Raw genomic sequence first — 19,630 nt, 5'->3', positions numbered from 1 at the left:
AGCATCAACACGATTTTTGCTATGATGACTTCGGCTCCTCCCCACGTTATCAGGCATGAGACAGTGAAAGATGAGAGCTATTATTTAGCTAACACAATTCAGCGAGCAATTGTGCCTATTTACTATGAAGTTAGGAAAAATAACCAGTAAAGCCACGTTGGGGATCACAGAGATGATGTGGCCATAAGAAAAGCAAATGTGGTCTAGACCAGGCAGTGAAATACCAGCACTGTTGTGCAGGCACTGATGGCAGGAGCATCACACAAAAAAAAAAATTCTGGTCACTCGCATTTAAAAATGATAAACTTAAGTGAACAGGTGCAGAAAGGGCCTGAGGGAAACAGAAAACCTATCAAACAAGAAGAAACTTAAGAGCCTGGCTTGTTTAGCCTAGCCAAATGTAGGCAGAGAGCGGATAGGATTGCTCTCTTAATATATCACGGGAGACAAACAAAACTGCTGAAGCACAAGGATAATGCTGGCACGACAACAAGAGAATAAAAGCACTGTGAACATATTCAGGTTGAAAATCAGAGGGGGAGAAAAAAATCAGCCTCAGAATGAGAAGCTTTCCAGCTGGAACGTCTGGTATTAGGACAAAGTTTTATCAGTGGTCTGACAGGGTTATAGGATACAGCACCTCTGCCCATAGATATCCAAGAGGTCCCTTCTGCTCCTGTTTTTTTTCCCAGCTGGTAATTAGTATGGATCATTATTCAGATGGGTCCTTGCTTACAACAGACTTTGTTGAGGATCAGTCCAGTTGGAGAACCTAAAGCAACCACGCAGCACTCCTTTGCCCCCCCATTCCCTAAGAGCTGCTCGCGAGGAATGACTTCCAGGATAGAGGTCAGTGGAAGAGAGTGGTGTGGATGCACACTGATGAAGCGAGAGCCACCCGGCAGCCTAGCAGGAATGCAGCTGTTGCAGTTAGCCATGTTAAACGCCCTCGAGGTGCCCAAAAGCACCTGGTGCTCCACACTATTATTGGCAGAGGTTGCTCCATGTTGGATTCGGGGGAGAAAGAAGATGCTCTAAGCCCTCCTCTGTTACAATGTAGGAAAAGGAACCGTATCATCATGAGTTATCCTCAAAGCATTATCATTCTTAATCCTGAAACTGCTGCCTGGTGGGTTGGTGAATATTTAGGTGCTACAGCAGAACACAGTGTTGAAACCATGAACCTCTATATTATGCAATAATGAGAAAAAAAAGGGGGGGGGGGGAGGAAACCCAAAGCACATTTCAGGGATTAATTTCTGGTATATCTATCAAATACAAGAGCTTAATAAAAGACTAAATTATTATCTTCAGATATTGCACAATCGATGACATGAGGTCTGACCCCACCTTGCCCACAGGACCAAGTGAAGCACAGTGCACAAGAAAAATACCAACACTCCCCCAGCAACTGCCCCCTTCCCTGCAGGAATGCCCATTCCAGACACCAACAGGCCCCCCTCCCATAGGCAGCCCCCCACCCCTCCAATCTATCCTCCTGCAGACTCTCCTCCTGCTTTAGGAGGTCCAGGAGTAACATACACATCTGGTTATAAACTCCTTTGATCAATTAGCAGACTGGCAAGGAGTCAGTCATCCCAATATTTTTATTAAAAAAAAAATTATTTTACAAAATCAGGAGTGATGTAGGACAGACATCACTGCCAGCTGATATGTGTCAAAATGCTGATCTTGTCAAACCACTGAAATATTTGTATCTGGCGCACGTTCACCAACAGCTCTGGTATCCCCTATGCAGCATTTGCAAATCCCCTTCAGCCAGAAGGTGAGTGCTTTGCACGTAAACCGTATGAGAAGAGTGACACAGTCTCAGAGTTGCCTTCCTCTGTCAGCAAAAGGTCTGCCTCTGCTGCTCTGCATTGTATCCTGCTGCATTACACGCTAGGAACGGCTCTGATAGGACCCTCGGTCCACAGACTAGTTTGGATATTGTGGGGACGTCTGCTTACCTGCATGAATTCTCCTTTTTCCTCTAGCCCCAGGGAGGCTGACTGTGAAAGACATAATCCTCATCAGGAAGCCATGATTGTCTCTGCAAAGTGAATGGCAAATCAGAGGGAGGTGACAAGCACTATCACAGCAGTTTCCTCGGTCAGGGTACAGGCTCTCACTTTACTGAGCTATCTCCTTGCAGGGGAGATCACCAGATTTGAATTTGCCCCTTCCCTAGCAAGCAGCTCCTGGCTGCTGAAGCCTGGATCCAGTCCCAGCTCTAGCTTTGCACTGGCTATGTTGAAATTTAATACCACAGTTTGCAACAAGCCTCCCAAAGCAGCAGGTGCAACGGTCTGGTTTTTTCTGTGCCGAGTTAAACCCAGGGAGATGAGAACTTAAACAATCTCACACAGTAACTGCTGAAACTGGGACCACAGGCAGCGAGATGTTATATGCAGACTGGATGAAATGGGGACATGGCTGGCCTGTTGCCATAGAATCACAGAACCGTTTGGGATGGAAGGGACCTTCAAAGGCCATCCAGTCCAACCCCCCTGCAAGAGCAGGGACATCTCCAACCAGATCAGGTTGCTCAGAGCCCGGTCAAACCTGGCCTTGAATGTTTCCAGGGATGGGGCATGGGGCATCCACCACCTCTCTGGGCAACCTGTGCCAGTGTTCCACCACACTCGCCATCATACATTGCCTCCACCGACAGCTCAGACACTCAAGGCAGAGAGCTCCCAGTAAATACCAGATGGCTACGATGTAAAAAAATCCAATTCAGAACAAGGACGAAGTGTCTGCATTTGTATAAAGCAGCTGAAAAAAAAAAAATAAAACAGCCAGCACAGCTTAGTCCTCTGCACAAAAAAGCTCCATTTAGACAGCTCAGCAGTGCTGGCAGGACAGACTCGCATGCTGCCACGCTGGCCTTCCACCCACTAACCCCGCTGATTATGGAGCTGGTGTAACAAAACAGGGACCAAATCCCAGTCCCTCAGGATCACCAGGTCTTCGGCTGTGTCTGTGCTTCTTAGGTCCCTCTGCTGGCAGCCAGACTGGTAGGATTTTCAGCTCTCTGCAGCTCATGATTGACAGATGAACTGTTCCCAAATAAAATATCAGCCAGCACAGAGAACTCTGGAGAGGCAGAGCCCTCACTAAATTCCTCTGAAATGATTGCACCGCTCATCAGGGAGGGTGAGGGAGCCATCACAGCATGCTTCATCCCTTACACTGAGCAAAAGCATCCGTGGGTTAAACAGCAGGACACCCTGTGCTAGCTGTGAAAGAGCATCTCTGCCTCTGATACTGCTTGCGAGATCTCCATCGAGTCAGATGTGTCTGTGCCTCAGTCTGTTACGGTGGGAGACACAACCTGGTGCTGGCAGCTCAGATGAGCCCTAACCATGGCACTGGCTTCTCAGGGCCACACTTTATGGCTTGATCCGTATGAGAGCCTGAGCTGCTTCTGCCCTTTTATTGTAAGTCTAAATGAAATGGCTGGTGACCAGCTACAAAACCTGAGAGGGCTCAGAGGACAACGATCCCTTTCACAAGAGCAGATTTGCAATGCAGATAAAGCAGGGCAGGCTGATGAATGTCAAGTCCTTGTCCTTTGACCAACTAAGGGTTTCTCTGAGCTTGCAGCACTTCCTGACTGCAGATGCGGGAGGAGGGTGGTGTTTGGGCACTGGCCATCTCTTGAGAAACTGGATTAACCATTAGTTTGGAAGGAGGTTATTTCCTACTCATGCCTTCCAAAGTGCTTGTGTACAGTCAAAAGGGTACAAAATTACACATTTTACAAAAATTGGGGACTTGGTGGTTGTGTGGCTGGACCTAAGGCACTCCTGGGGTCAATACTGTCACCCCAGTAATACGGTTCAGAGTGGATTCATGACAGAAACAAAGGCACATGAGAAAAACATTGCCAATTCAGCCTTTTCCTCAGCCCAGACTTCTCTTTGCTCTGAGGTATGTAGTTAAAGGGAGAAAAAAATCAAAAATAGCATTATGAAAAATCTGAGAGAGCGAATATGCCTCCCACGGGATGTTCTGTCTTGTTCCAGGGAGGCCCTGTGGGATACCACACAACACCTCTAATTCACCCTGCCTGCCATCCCCAGCAGCATCACACGTCTTTGGAAGAGAAGCTGGAGTCAGAGGGTGCATGTGGGCAAAAGGAAAGGCCCAGGTCCTTGATTTGGTATCCTGGAGGGCAGAGCTCTGATCAGCCACCAGCTCAGTGCTTCGCAGGGAGCACAGCCTCCTTTCCTGGCAGCCCTTTACTTTGGTTTACTTTGTTGGTTTTTTGGTTTTCCTTTTTCTTTTTTTTTTTTTTTTTTTTTTTTTTTTTTACAGTCCTTTGTGTTTATACTTTTCACTATTTGGTGAAAATGTTCCCGTTGTGGCAAAAGGTGATTTTGGCCGCATGTTTCTCCCAGACATAATGAGTGCTCCGAAGCCATGCTGATGGGAGAAGGCATAGCCGGAGCGGCGGGTGCTGGTTCGACGAAGGCGTCTCTTGGGTGAGGGTGGAGGTGGCCTCTTTTTGGCTTCTTTGATCTTGAGCAGGACCTGAAATCAGAAAATAAGATAGAAAAAGTGTGAAGTGTATCATTATTCACAATTATAGTAAAAGAGGAGTGAAGAAAGGGAAACAGAAGCAGGGGTCCAAAGCCAAAAATTATTGAAAAAACAGGTGGATGGCAGGAGGGATTGCAGAGCAGGAACTGAACTGGCAGCACAGGGTGGCAGCCTGGTAAAAGGAAAAGGCAATCTTGTTCTAAAAGGTCTTAATGGGAGTGTAATCTGTAAGTCGTGGGAGGGGGTGATTTCAGTGTATTGCTCCTCGCAGCTCTGTGATGCCTTGGTTGGGGTATTACTGCAGCTCTTGTAGGTACTTCAGTTGAATAACTCAAAATGTTAAAGTCATCTCAACAATAGTCAAAACTCCAGAAAATTAATAAGGAAACATTTAAAAATTTAATCTAGAAAACAGGCTACTAAAGAGAATCTCCAGTATGTAAAAGCTTTTTATGATGAGGATGGTGATCGATAGATGCTTGTATTCTTTGGCAGAAGGGATGAAATAATGCACTTTATCTGCAGGTAGTGGGCTCTCCCCTCCCACGTGGCCACTGAGATCATCTGCAGACAAGCATCTCTTCAGAAAGGGGCTGTCAAAGGTAGGAGGCCAGTGCTGAATGCCCGTGGCTCAGCAGAATCCACAGCTGCTGGTCCCTTGTCATTCCTGCTGGGGACAAGTAGCAGTTCTAGGTACTTGGCTTCTCTATGCTTCAGGCCTGTATTTAAGTTCCTTTTGTACCTCCAGCTAGGGATTTTGGTGCAGCAGGAAACCCCAAAACTCCTCTCATGACAATTCACTTCACAGAGGAGGTAGAAAAATAAAGTAATTTTGCACTAGAGGGAGACAGAATCATAGACTCATAGAATGGCTTGGGTTGGAGGGGACCTTCAAAGGTCATTCAGTCCAACCCCCCTGCAAGCAGCAGGGACATCTCCAACCAGATCAGGTTGCTCAGAGCCCAGTCCAGCCTGGCTTTGAATGTTTCCAGGGATGAGGCATTCACCACCTCTCTGGGCAACCTGTGCCAGGGTTCTACCACCATCACTGTAAAATTTTTTTCCTAGTATCTAATCTGAATCTACCTCCCTCTTTTTTGAAACCATTACCCCTCATCCTATCCCAACAGGCCCTGCTGAAGAGTTTCTCCCCATCTTTCCTATAGGCCCCCTTTGGGCACTGTAAGGCCACTATAAGGTCTCCCCTGAGCCTTCTCTTCTCCAGGCTGAACAGCCTCAACTCTCTCAGCCTGTCCTCACAGGAGAGGTGCTCCAGCCCTTTGATCATCTTCGTGGCCTCCTCTGGACCTTCTCCAACTGGTCCATGTCCTTCTTATGTTGGGGGCTCCAGAACTGGACACAGTACTGCAGGTGGGGTCTCATGAGAACAGAGTAGAGGGGCAGGATCCCCTCTGTTGACTTGCTGGTCACACTGCTTCTGATGCAGCCCAGGCTTTCTGGGCTGCAAGCGTATTTTGCTGGCTCATGTTGAGCTTCTCATCCACCACCAGTCCCAGTTCCTTCTCCTCAAGGTGGGTTTCAATCCATTCTCCGCCCAGCCTGTATTTGTGCCTGGGATTTCCCCAACCCATGTGCAGGACCTTGGACTTGGTCTGGTTGAACATCATGAGGCTGGCATGGGCCCACCTCTCCAGCCTGTCAAGGTCCCTCTGGATGGCATCCCTCCCCTCCAGTATGTTGACAGCACCAGACAGCTTGGTGTTGTTGGTGAACTTGCTGAGGGTACACTCTATCCCACTGTCCATGTCACCCACAAAGATGTTAAACAGGGCCAGGCTCAATATGGACCCCTGAGGAACACCACTCGTCACTTGGTCATTGAGCTGTTGAGCACCACTCTCTGAGTGTGGCCATGCAGCCAATTCCTTATCTACTGAGTGGTCCATCCATCAAAGCCATGCCTCTCCAGTTTAGAGTGAAGGATATCATGTGGGACAGTGTCAAATGCTTTGCACAAGTCCAGGTAGATGACATCAGTTGCTTGTCCCTTGTCCATCAGTGCTGTACGCCCGCCATAGAAGGTCACCAAATTAGTTAGGCACAATTTGCCCTTAGTGAATCCATGTTGGCTGTCACCAATCACCTCCTTGCTTTCCATGTGCCTTAGCATGGTTTCCAGGAGAATCTGCTCCATGACCTTGCCAGGCATAGAGGGAAGACTGACCAATCTGTAGCTCCCCAGGTCTTCCTTTTTCCCTTTTTAAAAATGAGGGTTAAGTTACCCTTCTTCCAGTCATCGGGAACCTCACCAGACCGCCACAACTTCTCAAATACGATGGCCAGTGGCTTGGCAACTTCCTCTGCCACTTCCCTCAGGACCCACTCAGAAGCTCAGTCCAAGCACTGAGGCTGGGATTCTGTGCCACAGCTGTGTCAGACTTCTACTCAACTGAAGGGTAAACTCACCCCATTTTTACACACCTGAACTGCCTCTAACTGTGTCCTGAGGAATTTACTTCCTAGCAGTCTTCTCTAGTACCTACCTACCCACTTTCCAAGGGCTGGGAATTCCCCATCACTCATTCTCCAGCAGCTCTGGAGCATCTGGGGGGCTTCTCAGACATCCCAAGGATGCTGACCAGGGCAGCACTGAGATGCATGCCCTTGGGGCTGTGCTCAGAGACACTTCTGTCTCGCAGCTCAGTGCAGGAAGAGGAAGGAAGCACGAGGTGGCAGCAGAATTTAGCAGATGCTCCTGTTTGAAAGGCAGCGGGGAGCTGTGTTTATGCTGATCTTCTGGAGGGGTCCATTGTTTGGAGCGTGTTCTCTGCCCATGCCATCTCTCCCAGCCTCTCCTTGCCCTAATGGCCTCGTCTTCCTATTCCTGGGGATGGGAGGGCAGCTGCTTTCAGAGGAGGTGTAGAACCATTGGCTACATATGAAATAAATTCTGAAGTAAAAAAAATCCCCAGCAAACATGTATGCCCGGGCAGAGGGTGAAGGGCTGCGGTTTGACGGGCTAAAAACTGCACGGCAGCAGGGCAGGAGGAATATGCCACTCCTTTGCCACTGAGCCACAGGATTTGAACCCTGCACTGAAAAATAGTGCAGCTTCCTTGCTCCAGTGCAATCTAATCCACATCTCTGTAATCTCAGCCTTGGTCCCAGCTGCAGATGGTTTGAACTGTGCCACAAACCGAATTCAATCATCCTTCTCAAAGGATGAGGGGACAGATGGATGGCAGCACTTGGACCTACAGGGACATTCACTCTGAACAATGGCAAGCCTATGCAATATGGCTCTATGTTAAGCTTGGGTGGGAGCAAGAAGGATTTCTTATTTAAGAAGGTATCTCCTTACTTTATCACTGGGAGTTGGCTTTAACTGAGCCTTCAGGAATCGAAAGCCAACTACAGGCAGTACACAGAGGGTGATGCTGAGGAAGATTGCTAGCCACACGCTTGGCTGGCTGAGGGTGTTTCGAGCCGTACCTGAAAAACAAAAGCATGATTAAAACCGTAAAAGCTGCACTCTCACCATCATTCACTTGAACATTTCACCCTCTGTGATTCCAAAGCACTTGGCAAACACGCTAAAATTTAAAGCAGACACAATCTCCAACAGTGAAATCAATTTGCTATAGAGAAGACAGTGATATGAATACCACTGTCTGAGATGAGCAAAGGAAAATGCAATGTCCAGCAACAACTCAAGGAGATAAGGATGTCGGAGTGAATGACATCTCTTTACAAAGAGTCAAATCACTGCAAGGGATTGATATAAATGCTCAAGAGACCTTCTTCAGCAGCAGTCCCGCTCTCTCACCTTTTGCCAAGACTCTAGTAGAAAAGGAGGAACACGGTATTCTTACTTTCCAGCACCATTTCCTGAAGTATACAGAGTACTTACTCTGACTGCCCCAGAGACAATAGGACCACAGCCCTTTATGAGAAGAGCATGCATTGCTCTGGATGTCTGCACAAACAGCATGGCCTACTGAGTGTATTGGCAGAGCAACTGCCAGGCTCTGGCATGATACTGTCACCTTCTTTGAAACCAAAGTGCTCTCTTCTGTATCCTCCAAAACTGAAGGAAAGTGAGATAGAACAAACAGTCTGTGAAGCCATCATCACAGGGCTTAATGATGCTGTTGTTGGCAGTAAAGTTGCTGAATGTTTTATTTTCAGTTGGCCAAATTCTGCTGTAATACAACACCTCTGAAATTAAAATAAACAAGTTGATTGAGTCCAGACTAGAAACACTTTCCTTAAAAATGGTTTCAGACTGAGAACTTATTAAGAGACACTCAGCATTAAGGCTAATTAGACCTACATCGTGTCAACAGAGCAGCAGACAGAGATATCTCTGGCAAGTGAGTTGCCACTTGTCTTTGGAAACTGAACAGACACTCTTGCTTTTGCCACTCAGCACTTCTGATACTAAAAGCCGTCTCACGGTGGATGTAACCATCTTCTTGGAAAAGACATTGCCACAACTGACCTGCATTTCAGATATTTCTAAAACAGCCAGGCACCTTGGTATTGCAGTGAAGATGGTCAGAACAAGTCTTGGCTTAACAATTCATGCAGAAATAAAGGCATTGATTAATACACCAACCTGACACTTGAAAAAAAAAGCATTGGGATTTCAAAAGTAGAGTCTCATAACAATGCTATATCTATACTGGCTATGGATGCACAGAGCTATTAAAAGTATCTTAATTACTTTGCTAAGCTTTCATCTTCCTCCTGATCAAAGTCTCATGAGACAGACTCATTTTTATGTTATCCTTCACATTTTGCTAGCATTCAGAAATCTGTTATGTACAATAACTCCAAAGACCTGGTCATCACTGGATTATTTTTATTAGAAATTTACCATTTAATCTGGCTGAAGGCTCACCATAATCACATGGCATTTTTCTCATGTCTAAGTGGATGTTGTACTTCTATGCTTTCCTATACTAACATGTTAATATATTTACAAAAGAACATGCATCCTTCTGCAAACAAAATGCTCTTAGATATCTGCAAGTATTGCACACCTGGAAACAATATAAAAAAAAAAGCAGCAGAAAGCATTCCAGCCAGCTCAGATCCTTTATTTAAAGGATCATTCCCATAGCTGCATGTGAATGTGCATTTTTATGCAAGGAAGTGAAAGTGGCACAGGTTCACCTGGATTGATGGGATTCAAAATAAGCATTCTCAGTAGCCCTCAGAAATACCCTGGCATTTCTTGTAGAAAATGCAGTCAATATATTCCATTATTGCCTCTAGAGAGTATGTCCATTTTGAGTGCAATCCAGATTTGTCCCAGGGCTTACCAACGAATGGAAAGGAGGCTGTGAAGATCAGGTACATGCCATCGCTATACATGGTGAAGGTGATAGCAAAGTAAACAGAAAGGCTGCCCCAGATGAAGAACTGGTTCACAACTGTCCAGTAAGAGGTGTCCAAGCCAATCTGAAACAATGGAGCAATACAGCTACTGTCAGTGCCTTAATTATTTAGCAGATCTGTGTTGAACACAGCTAGAGAGCTTGTCCTCTTCTTTGTATCCCTGCTCCCACGGCTGTTATTCATTCCAGTTTCAAGAAATACCAAGCCACAGATCATAGGATGCTGGGAGACTGTTCAAGGAAGCATTACTCCATTTGCCTTGTTGTTGAACTCAAGCATTCACCAGTGGCCAGTACTGGAGGCAGGATGCTTACGTCCCCACCCCCAAGCTGTGATCTAGCATTGAAAGTTAGAAGAAGGGGCCTACAAGACCTCAGATAGCAGAAATCATTATCTAGGAAGGTGTGATTGATTGGCTTTTCTTTTAAGAAATTTCTCTCATCCTCCTAATACCATCTGAATTTTGTACCACCCAAGTGTTAGATATTTCTTCCAGCAAGTGCAGTTCTACCATCTGCATCATGCATGGGGCCAGGCTTCGGAGACAGCCTCATGATGGACACCCTGTAAATAACTACCTGATAGCAGACAGTCCTGTGCTTCAAACCCATCCCATAAAACTGGAATGAGTCCTTCTCTACTCCCAGCCTTAACTGTTTTGTCTGCTGTGACTGTAAACTTCCCAAAGCAAAGACTCTATGTTCCTGTCACATCGATCTTTCATAACACACAGATGTGCTGTTCTGCTGAACTGATAAGAGAAATTTGGTGATAGGAGACTTTTTTTTTTTTTTGCAAGAATGCAAGATGCAGCAGCAAATGCAATGCTATCAAGATCCCAGGTCACCCTCCAGATGCTGTCTTCATAAAACAACTAATTCCTAAAAACCCTACCTGGGCTGCCTTACCTGTACAGACACCACAATCAGTAAGCAGGTCTGGGCCATCAGTGCAAAGGACTGGTAGTCAGCAATGGCCTTCCCGTCACTTCTCATTGTATTGTACATGGCCCCATAGGGGATGAAGAAGAGAATGAGGGAACTGTAGATTCCTTGCAACATGCACTTGACAAAAACTATTTTGTTAAAATAGAGGTTTTGCTGGCCGGGCACGTATAGCTGAGGAAACAGCATGCTCCAACGATCATCCACATCCTGAAAGTAGACAGAAGATGGTCAGATTTGCTGGCACCTACCCAACTGACCACACAAGACCACTTAGGGTTGTCATGTCCGTGTGACATGCATTTCCCTGAGAAAAGGCTTAGCACACAATTCACTTAGCTGTGCTCACAAGCATGCCACATCCCAAATGTGGCACCTAGACACATTTTCCATGTTGAATTTCACCATTCTTCTGCTATGAAAACTCACAAGTGCTGCAAAAGAAAAAAAAAAAAAAGAATGTACACTTCATCTTAAGCAGACTGCATGGTCTGCTCTCCTGAGTGTTGCCTGGAAGCTAAGGGATAGAAAATACCTGCACTGGGCTCACACACAGGCAAGGCTGTCTGACTTGGATCCCTTAAGTGTCCAGAGTTGAACACTGTGAACTATTGTGGAGTAGCAAGTTCCTACTAATTTAACTTGTAAAAGGCATATAGGAGCAGCTTTATTGCTCTTACGTCTTGCTGAACAGTAAGAGCATATAAGGTAAAAATGTGTATGTGAAATTACTGCAGGAAGACTTCCACTAGAAAGGTTGAACCTGGAAAATCATAGAATGGTTAGTGTTGGAAGGGATCTTTAAAGGCCATCTAGTCCAACCCCCCTGCAAGGAGCAGGGACATCTCCAACCAGATGAGGTTGCTCCAAGCCCCATCCAACCTGGCCTTGAATGTTTCCAGGGATCAGACATCTACCACCTTTCTGGGCAACCTGTTCCAGTGCTTCATTACCTTCATTGTAAAACCTGGCTTCAAAGTTCTAGTTCATTCGTTATTCTGTGAGGTCATTAAAAAGTCACTTATCAGGCTTCAAGAACGCAGCTAGTAAGACGTGACTACTTCAGGGGAACATTGCAATGGCAGCTTTTACTGCAATCAATAGCCTAACCCCAAAGTCTCGTCACGCACTGAAATCCGCAAGCCAAATCAGGATAATACACCATCTCCTCCCCAGTGCATCCTTGTTTTGTGCTCTGACGTCTCACTGGTGGGAAACTATTTCAGGAGCTACCACAATAGCTAGCCAGAAAGTCAGTTGCTTTTGCTTCATGGAACTAGCTCAAAGTACCTGGAGATGAAACCTCTATAAAATCATCAAAGTGGTGACAGAAACAGTACCTGATCAAAGAGGCTCATTCCTAGCACCGGGAGGGAGGTATATACCAAATTGTAAAGCGTAATGAACCACTCATCATAGACAGTCTGAAAAAAACCCAACAGAGTATGGAGTTAGCAAAAGGCTGCCTTTTCCATCTCTTCAAAAGTATATACAATTAAATGCTGGAACACTACTGAGACCAAAAGTACAAGATCACTCAAGCTCAGCAGCGCTAAATGGCCCAGTGCTATAAGCTGTGGGAATACCTGAGGGAAAGATCACGTTATGCTAGCTCTGTTTGCCTAGCATCCACTGCTGGCTGCAGCCAGAGCAGGATCCGTCCCCCCGGCACCATGGAGGGGCTGCAGCAGGTGGGAGCAGCGCTCGGCGGTGGGCACCTTTGCACCCCCAGCTAACATTTGCACGCTATCTGCGCTTCCCAGGGGCTGGGTTGGGCTGGAGATTAGTTTGTCTTAAACCAACACCTAATTTTTCACTGCAGGAGATTTGCTCCTCTTGCAAACTGCTGAAGCACACCTGGGGTTAAACTGTTTGCTTCAGGTGTGCTAATAGGGCAAGCAAAGATCTTACACAGATCTCTGTCGATCTTGTCAGGCCTCTGTGTAATCTGTATCCTTGTTTGATGGCTGTAGTCACTTTGAACACTTCCAAAAATCCCAGGGGAGATCTATGTGCTTCATAATGCACCTAAATGTGTTCAGGCATCTGTCCTCTACCAGCAGTACGAAAAAGGCAGCAATATCTGCTTTATACTGATACAGCTGAAGAAGACAGACCTGTGTGTCATCCAGTGAGGTGGGGGCAGTGGCTTAGTTTATTTCTTTTTAAAAGAGTTCCCTACAGTTTGTTTGAAAATGCTACACAGGCCATCAGAAAACAGGGTGGACCTACCTGTGCTGAGAAGCCAGAGAAGAAGCCATACCAGAAATGCACTAATGTGAAGGCAAAATTCTTATAGAAGAAGTATTTGAGGAACTTGCACATGCGGATGTAGGACCACCGGCCGTGGACCAAGAGCAGGCGCTGCAGGTAACGGAACTGTGCAAAGGAGAAGTCGCTGGACAAGACCGCCTGCATCCCCTCCTGGCCACTGATACCAACCCCGATGTGGGCAGCTGCAACAAGAATGTTATTACTCATGTCATTAGAGTGAGAGTTTTGGTTACCCCATTTTTTAAAAGACTCCCCTGCACTGGAACACTGTGTAATCCCCTCCCAGCCTTCATAAAGAGCCATATGTAAAGTTACTCTTCAAAAAAATACTTTAGGGCACTAATACTTTCAGCAGCGTTATGATTTTGGCTGTGGTAGTACATTTCCGGTAACTGGGCTTGTATTATTTGAATGAAATTACACCCTTGGTCACAATTCATGTTTTCTTTCTGAATGTTTTCCAACAGCATAAATGCTGTTGTTCATAACAGCTGCTGTTATGAAAAAAAAAAAACTTTAATTTGACATATGACTTGTATTTACATGCATGCATGTCCTTCAAGCAGCCTTAAAATACTGTTCCAGAGAAGCAAAATCTTCAAAACCCTTATAGATTTCTCAGACGCAGTGCTACAAGGCAGACTGTAGCCTTTTTACATTTCCTGGGCTTTAACAGTTCAATCAAATAATTAGATAGAAGAGTCACGTCCCTTTTAATAGTAACTTGGGTTTATTAAACATGGACGTAAGTTTAATGTGACAGCTAATTATACAGCTTTAACTAATGAGAACAATCTTGATGGCTGGAGGTTGGTTAGATTCAGAGGTTTTCACGGAACAGTGAATTGATAAAATCCCAAAGTCCCAAATCTCTTGGGGGGGTAATTTCTAATTATCAAGTACACTTTAACTTGTATTTCTTACTCTTTCTTTACTGACTGCCTGACTTATCTCCCTTGAAGCTCTGTACGTAGCCTTTTCTTTCCTAATTAAAAGGCCTCAGTTAATAAATTCTTGCAAATTAACACAATGAAGATTAGCAATAGGCCCTTCTGAATAATCTTAATTTAATTATATCTAGTTAGGGGATGTTTTTCATAAATTCACTGAGATATTGCGGCATCAAATGGTGCTCAAGGATGAAGGGGTCTAGAAGCCCGTGCCTTATAACGCAAGGGAGATAACAGAGAAATAGCCCTAGGACATGGAAATGTTAAAAAAAAAATTCCATGTAACATTATACACATTGTTTACAAGCATGAAGATTTTCTTTCTGCATTGCAGACAGGCTCTTTCTGAAAGAAACTGGTTCATCCTTTTTATTGCACTTGTGACGGCAGCCATGCAGACACACAGGTGGACGTGTCACAGCCCTGGTAAGCTTTTGTCTATTCTAAGGTAGAAACAGAGAAATAGGCAATAAGTGCAACCATATCTTCCTGGAATCCTCGTGGTAGGAGCACAGCAAGGGGCCCTCCTCTGTGTCCTGGAAGGCAGGAGACACAAGTAGCCTAGAGTGACAGTGCTCTGTAGAAACCTGCTGAAACTTGGGGCACACTTGGTGCCAAGTAGAGGGTGATACAGAAGGCACTCAGATATGTGTTCCTGCTGCTAGGCCACCCTAGATAGCTACTACAGCAGCAAGTCTATTTGCTAGAGCATGCTAGCATCACTCACTTTTGATCATGCTGACATCGTTGGCGCCGTCTCCAATTGCCAAGGTCACAGCCTTCTTGTACTTCTTCACCAGTTCCACCACCTGGGCTTTCTGCAGCGGAGTCACCCGGCAGCAGATTACCACTTTGCACATGCAGGCAGTTCTCACCAGCTCCAGCTCCAAGTTCCCTTCCAGCGCGTAAGCCTGAGAAGAAGGAGAAAAGGGTGTTCAGGTCAGCCTAGCAGCAACTCATGGCCTGATGAAGAGGATGAAGCGGGAAGGAAATGAGAACTGAGCTATTTCTTCCATTCAGCAGAAGGAAGGTATGAGATACCCCTTTTGAATCCTTCTATTCAGTTGCAGCGAGCATCCACACCACACAACAGCGTGCCACGCAGCATACGCCTACGAGCTTGCACCTTGGATGCACCACAGCTGGATTTGCACAACAGCTGCTCTGTCTGATGTAACCTGACAGTGCAGCAGAAGTGTCAAAAACAGGAGCACTAATTTAATGAAGCTGTTGCTGGGCCTGAGACAGCCTTGCATATCTCCATGCTGTAAAGTCTCTGCTCATCCCTCATGGTTTATTTTTTAAGCTCTGGGAGATCTGAGGTATAACTAGAAGAGTTTTCAGTCTGGGAGCACTTAATTAAAAAAAAATAAACCATGGAAAATGTTGAGCTCAGGTGGGCGTGACAAAGCAAAACACAAAGCCAGGGAGAAGGCAACTTTGCGCTGAGTGCTGACCTTTTAATCAGTCAGCTGTATTATTTCTATTTGGGAAACACAGAGATAATTGGATAACAGGTCACCCCTCCAACTTCACGCAGAAGAGGCCAGTGTTAGTTTTTCATATTTCTCTCATGCTTTTTGGCTCTGTTCTTTGCCATCTCTTCTCAGTAGACATGCATGGAAGGAATCTACAGGGCTCTCTCCTCCTCGGAGCCATTACAGCAGGCCCACTGCCCTTTCTGCAGACTATGCTTTGGCCAGATACCCCTTCTTCTTGGAAGAGAGCTAGGAGTTACCAGTGCCCCCACTTCCCTCCTGTTAATGGAAGGCAGGATTGCTCAACAAGAGAGACCTTTTCATGTTTTCACTTTAGTACCAGCCCATCACTGCCGTTAGAGATGTCTTTTGCCACAATATCCTTGCTACAGAGCACTAGCAAAATGTTATCACATAGTATATTGATGGTACTGCATACAAAGCAGCTCCTATGATGCCATCACAGATGCTGATGTGGTTTTGTTCACTTGTTTTAAGCAAGACCACACGCGTGCATAGTTCTGTGCTGCCATCCCACCCATCTGCACACAGGGACATGGCACAGATTAGATGCTGTGTTTGAGGGGAACAGTATCAGCACTATCACCATTGTTCAAGCTCTAGGTTCTTAGAAATAAATAAATACATACAGTTTTGTCCATGCTGTCCTTGTGGTCCACACCCAGGAGAAAGCCATGGTCTTAGTGATACTGGCTGTGCCTACTCTGCTGAGGGCTATATGGGCTGGCTGCTCCCACACAGCCCAGATTTGAATTTCTTTGTGTGGGACATTTCTCCTTGCCAGGGTGTGGGTGAGTGTGTGGTTTTCCAGGAATAAAAAGAAAGCTTTGTCACTGCTGCCAGTGGTGTTTTTATAGCCCAGTATCTGGGGTCTGCCCTGCAGATGGATGATACGGAGTAGGAACAGGCAGGGGCTTGCAGCTGGCTTGGATGTCAGAGGATTCACCCATGCAGATGCCCCAAAGTTGATAGAACTTTTGTCTGTTTTGCAGTGGGGATCTAAAAGGGATTAAGGCCCTGGAGTTAAAGAGGGAGTGAGTATAAAAGAGGGAGAGAGGGTACTTGACAACCTAGACATGGCCTGAAAGTGTCCCCTCTACTCCAGGGTCAATAAACATGGCACACAAGCCAAAACTGGAGCAAGATGAGATTTTTTAAATAGTAATTTGCCAGACTGGTATAGAGCTGGGAGTTATACTTGCTGAATTGCCATTAGCAGAGGTTGCAACCTCAGAGACTAGAAGCATCTTGTCTTTGACAGGCAGGACCTCACAGCTCTTTCCACATCTACATATTTGCTTACCCTGGAATCTGGGAAAGCAAAATACCATAGATGAATAAACCTGATCTAGACTAAGCCTTCCTCTCAGACAGGTTGAACTGTATTTACATTGTTTTTTTTTTTAACCTGTTCTGAAAAATGTCCAAGGATGGAAAATTTATTCCAGTCCTTCACTATTCTCACCAGGAAGACATCTAATCCAAAACTCTCCTGTCTCAGTTTAATTCTATTACTTTGTTTACCTGTTATTATTTGCAGACTATTACCTAAACTGGCCAGTATTCTCTAGGCTCAGAAATCCTAACTCTCAGTTTTCCCCTATGCTTTCCACATCATGCATGATGACTCTTAGAGTTTTCTTTGTACGCTGTCTAGATGATCTACATTTTCTCAAAAAAAATGGCCCAAATAAGTTGAATTATTTCAGCTAAGACTTTACCGATGCCAAATGAAGCAGGAGGCTTTCTTCACAAGTCTTGCAGATGATGCTCTTACATACATATCTTTGATTTTTTAATGTGTGTAATTGATTACATGAAAGTGAAGAACAAGGCATTTGTTCTTACTGAATTACATTTCAATTTTTCCAAAATATTTCTTCAGTTTGTCAAAATTGTTTTCGAATCCAATCTTGAACTCCAAAATGCCTGCAGCTTCTCCTACCCTAGTGTTATCTGCTCTCTTTTTTAAGCAGTTAATTAAAACACTTATTTAAAATGTTAAAATATTTAATTATATCAGATAGATATGGGATAGACCCCTGCAGATGCCACTTAACTGTTGTTTTAGATCAACAGTGAGCCCTTAAAAGCCATACTTTCCAAGTAGTCTTACGTCTGTCACTTAAGAATTTAATCTAGACCATATTACTTCAGTTTGCTTGGAAGAACATCACGGAAGAGAGCATCAAACTATTTATTAGTTAAGTTATGAGATATACATCCTATCTGTTAAATATAAAAAAAAAAAGTCTGTTATCAGATATATTTAGTCGATAACATGTCTGATGTTATCTTTTTGCTGCTTCCATGAACTGTCTGATTATTTTTCTAGTACCTTTCTGGAAAAGAAAATTGATCCAGCTACTCTACCCCTCCTGTTCGCCTAACGTCAGGGCCAACTCTTCCCTTTTCCAATCTTCTGAAACCTTGCCCATCACCTTTAATGTCTCAGATAACCACTGAATCTAATCTTCAATTAGGAAAAAAAAAAATGCAGTCCTCTACAGCTAAATTTTTAAAGCATTTTCAGAGTTCCATTATGTCTCCATCACATTAAGTTCTTCAGAGAACAGCCCTACCAAGACTCTGAACCTTCCTTACCAGGCTGTGGCCAGTGATAACCAGACCATACACCCCATTTGCTTGCTCATCAGGTAGAACTTTTGTTTTTTTGGAACATTTTTCAAATTGAATGTTGATTTCATCACTGTCCAGAAAGGAGTCTGGCTTCATCTTTTTCCTTGCATTCCTAAAAAAAAAATAATGAAAAGTTTGTAAAGAGAGATATGTTTTATTAAATCATCTTTATGAAAATAAAAATAGTTTAGCTGCTGCTGTTTGTGTAGATCATCCATATGCTTCTGAAATTCTAACAAGAGTGCGCTAAACTGATTTAAAGTCAAACAAATCATCTGAGTGTTATGAAAGATGGTATCCCAAAGCGTATCCCAATTTTCTGTGCATATTGTCTGGTAACCACCTATTTCAAGAGAAAAGAACTGAAAAACTTTCCCATTTTCCACATATATATAAGAACTTGTGTCTACTGAGGAGGCTAGGGAGGAAGGTAGGTTTCCAGATAATGCTAGAAAAGGACCATATCCAAAGGACCACAATGTGGATGAATGGCAATAGCAGCAGAGCAAAAACCTGGCTTAAGCCTGGAGCCAAAGGCTTTGTGGCTCCAGATCCCTTGTTGAATGTCAGCTGATATTGCCTGCCTGTCTCTGCTTTCTTATACGTTTATACAGATTTGACCTTTAGATCAAGAAGCTTCAGAGTTAATAATCAGAGGAGGTTTCTACGTTGTGTTTAGCTGCTGGATCTTCCAGGGAGCCAGCTAGCCCTTATCTAGGGTCCCAGAATGCACCACATCAAGTAAAGCTCACAGGAAAAAAAGGTGGAATCATACAAAATACAAATGTTGTCAGTGCACAGCAATGAAGCTGTATATTTCAGCCATTTACCTCAGCTCATTAAGTACATCCTCAGATGTGCTGCCTTCAATAATGAAAACATCTTCCATGTCATCATAGAGCAAGTTGCAGGAGTAACCGATATTCATTGCCGTCTCTGGGAAAGATAAACCAGGAAGAGGACCCACGTTAGCAGCCCCAAACTCACCCACTGTACCTGTGGCCTTTTTACACACATGAAAAAAAAGCTCCCTTTCTCACTCAAAAGAGCTCTGAGCCTTCTGAGTTAACAGTTTAAAAGAGCCAGTGGAGTCACCTTGATGGACGTAGCAGCAAATCTCCCCTAATTGGATTTCACAAGGCCACCAAAAAAAAAAAAAAACCTCTACGAAAACGAAAAAGCTTAAAACACCCTTTGGCCAACATACTCAGAGCACCAAAAAACTTTTAATGTTGATTCAAAAAGTTTTCTTCTGGATTTGTAACTTTCCCTCTTCCTACTCCTACTAAAGCCACAAACCATAGTTCTGAAGAAGAATATCAAGACGTTTGTTAGAAAATCCTGAAAGAAAAGTCTTTTGGTATTTCAGAAGCAAAACTATTACATTTGGAACACGACAAAATGAAATGTT

The 19,630-nt window shown here is 44.6% G+C and overlaps 1 protein-coding gene across 3 annotated transcripts in view; it reads right to left on the bottom strand.

Moving 5' to 3' along the window:
* The window catches only part of LOC104485914 (phospholipid-transporting ATPase ID), a 102,508-nt gene that overhangs the window by 18,900 nt on the left and 63,978 nt on the right, over positions 1 to 19,630 (bottom strand). For 2 of the 3 annotated variants that reach the window (XM_086771294.1, XM_086771293.1), the window contains exons 21-29: positions 19,050 to 19,155; positions 18,184 to 18,331; positions 14,808 to 14,991; positions 13,089 to 13,312; positions 12,197 to 12,280; positions 10,821 to 11,066; positions 9,837 to 9,975; positions 7,871 to 8,001; positions 1,590 to 4,539 (exon numbers count right to left, since the gene is read on the bottom strand). In XM_086771294.1, coding sequence (XP_086627420.1) covers positions 4,318 to 4,539; positions 7,871 to 8,001; positions 9,837 to 9,975; positions 10,821 to 11,066; positions 12,197 to 12,280; positions 13,089 to 13,312; positions 14,808 to 14,991; positions 18,184 to 18,331; positions 19,050 to 19,155 — 1,484 coding nt within the window. In that variant the 3' untranslated portion in view covers positions 1,590 to 4,317. Of the gene's footprint in view, positions 1 to 1,589; positions 4,540 to 7,870; positions 8,002 to 9,836; positions 9,976 to 10,820; positions 11,067 to 12,196; positions 12,281 to 13,088; positions 13,313 to 14,807; positions 14,992 to 18,183; positions 18,332 to 19,049; positions 19,156 to 19,630 lie in introns of those variants that run through there. The other variant, XR_015261503.1, reaches the window with a different exon arrangement.

The sequence above is a fragment of the Chlamydotis macqueenii genome, chromosome Z (genome assembly GCF_036417535.1).
Source record: "Chlamydotis macqueenii isolate bChlMac1 chromosome Z, bChlMac1.mat, whole genome shotgun sequence".
Lineage (NCBI taxonomy): Eukaryota > Metazoa > Chordata > Aves > Otidiformes > Otididae > Chlamydotis > Chlamydotis macqueenii.
The sequence above is the reverse complement of the archived record's forward strand: the minus strand, read 5'-3'. Positions and strand labels throughout refer to the sequence as shown.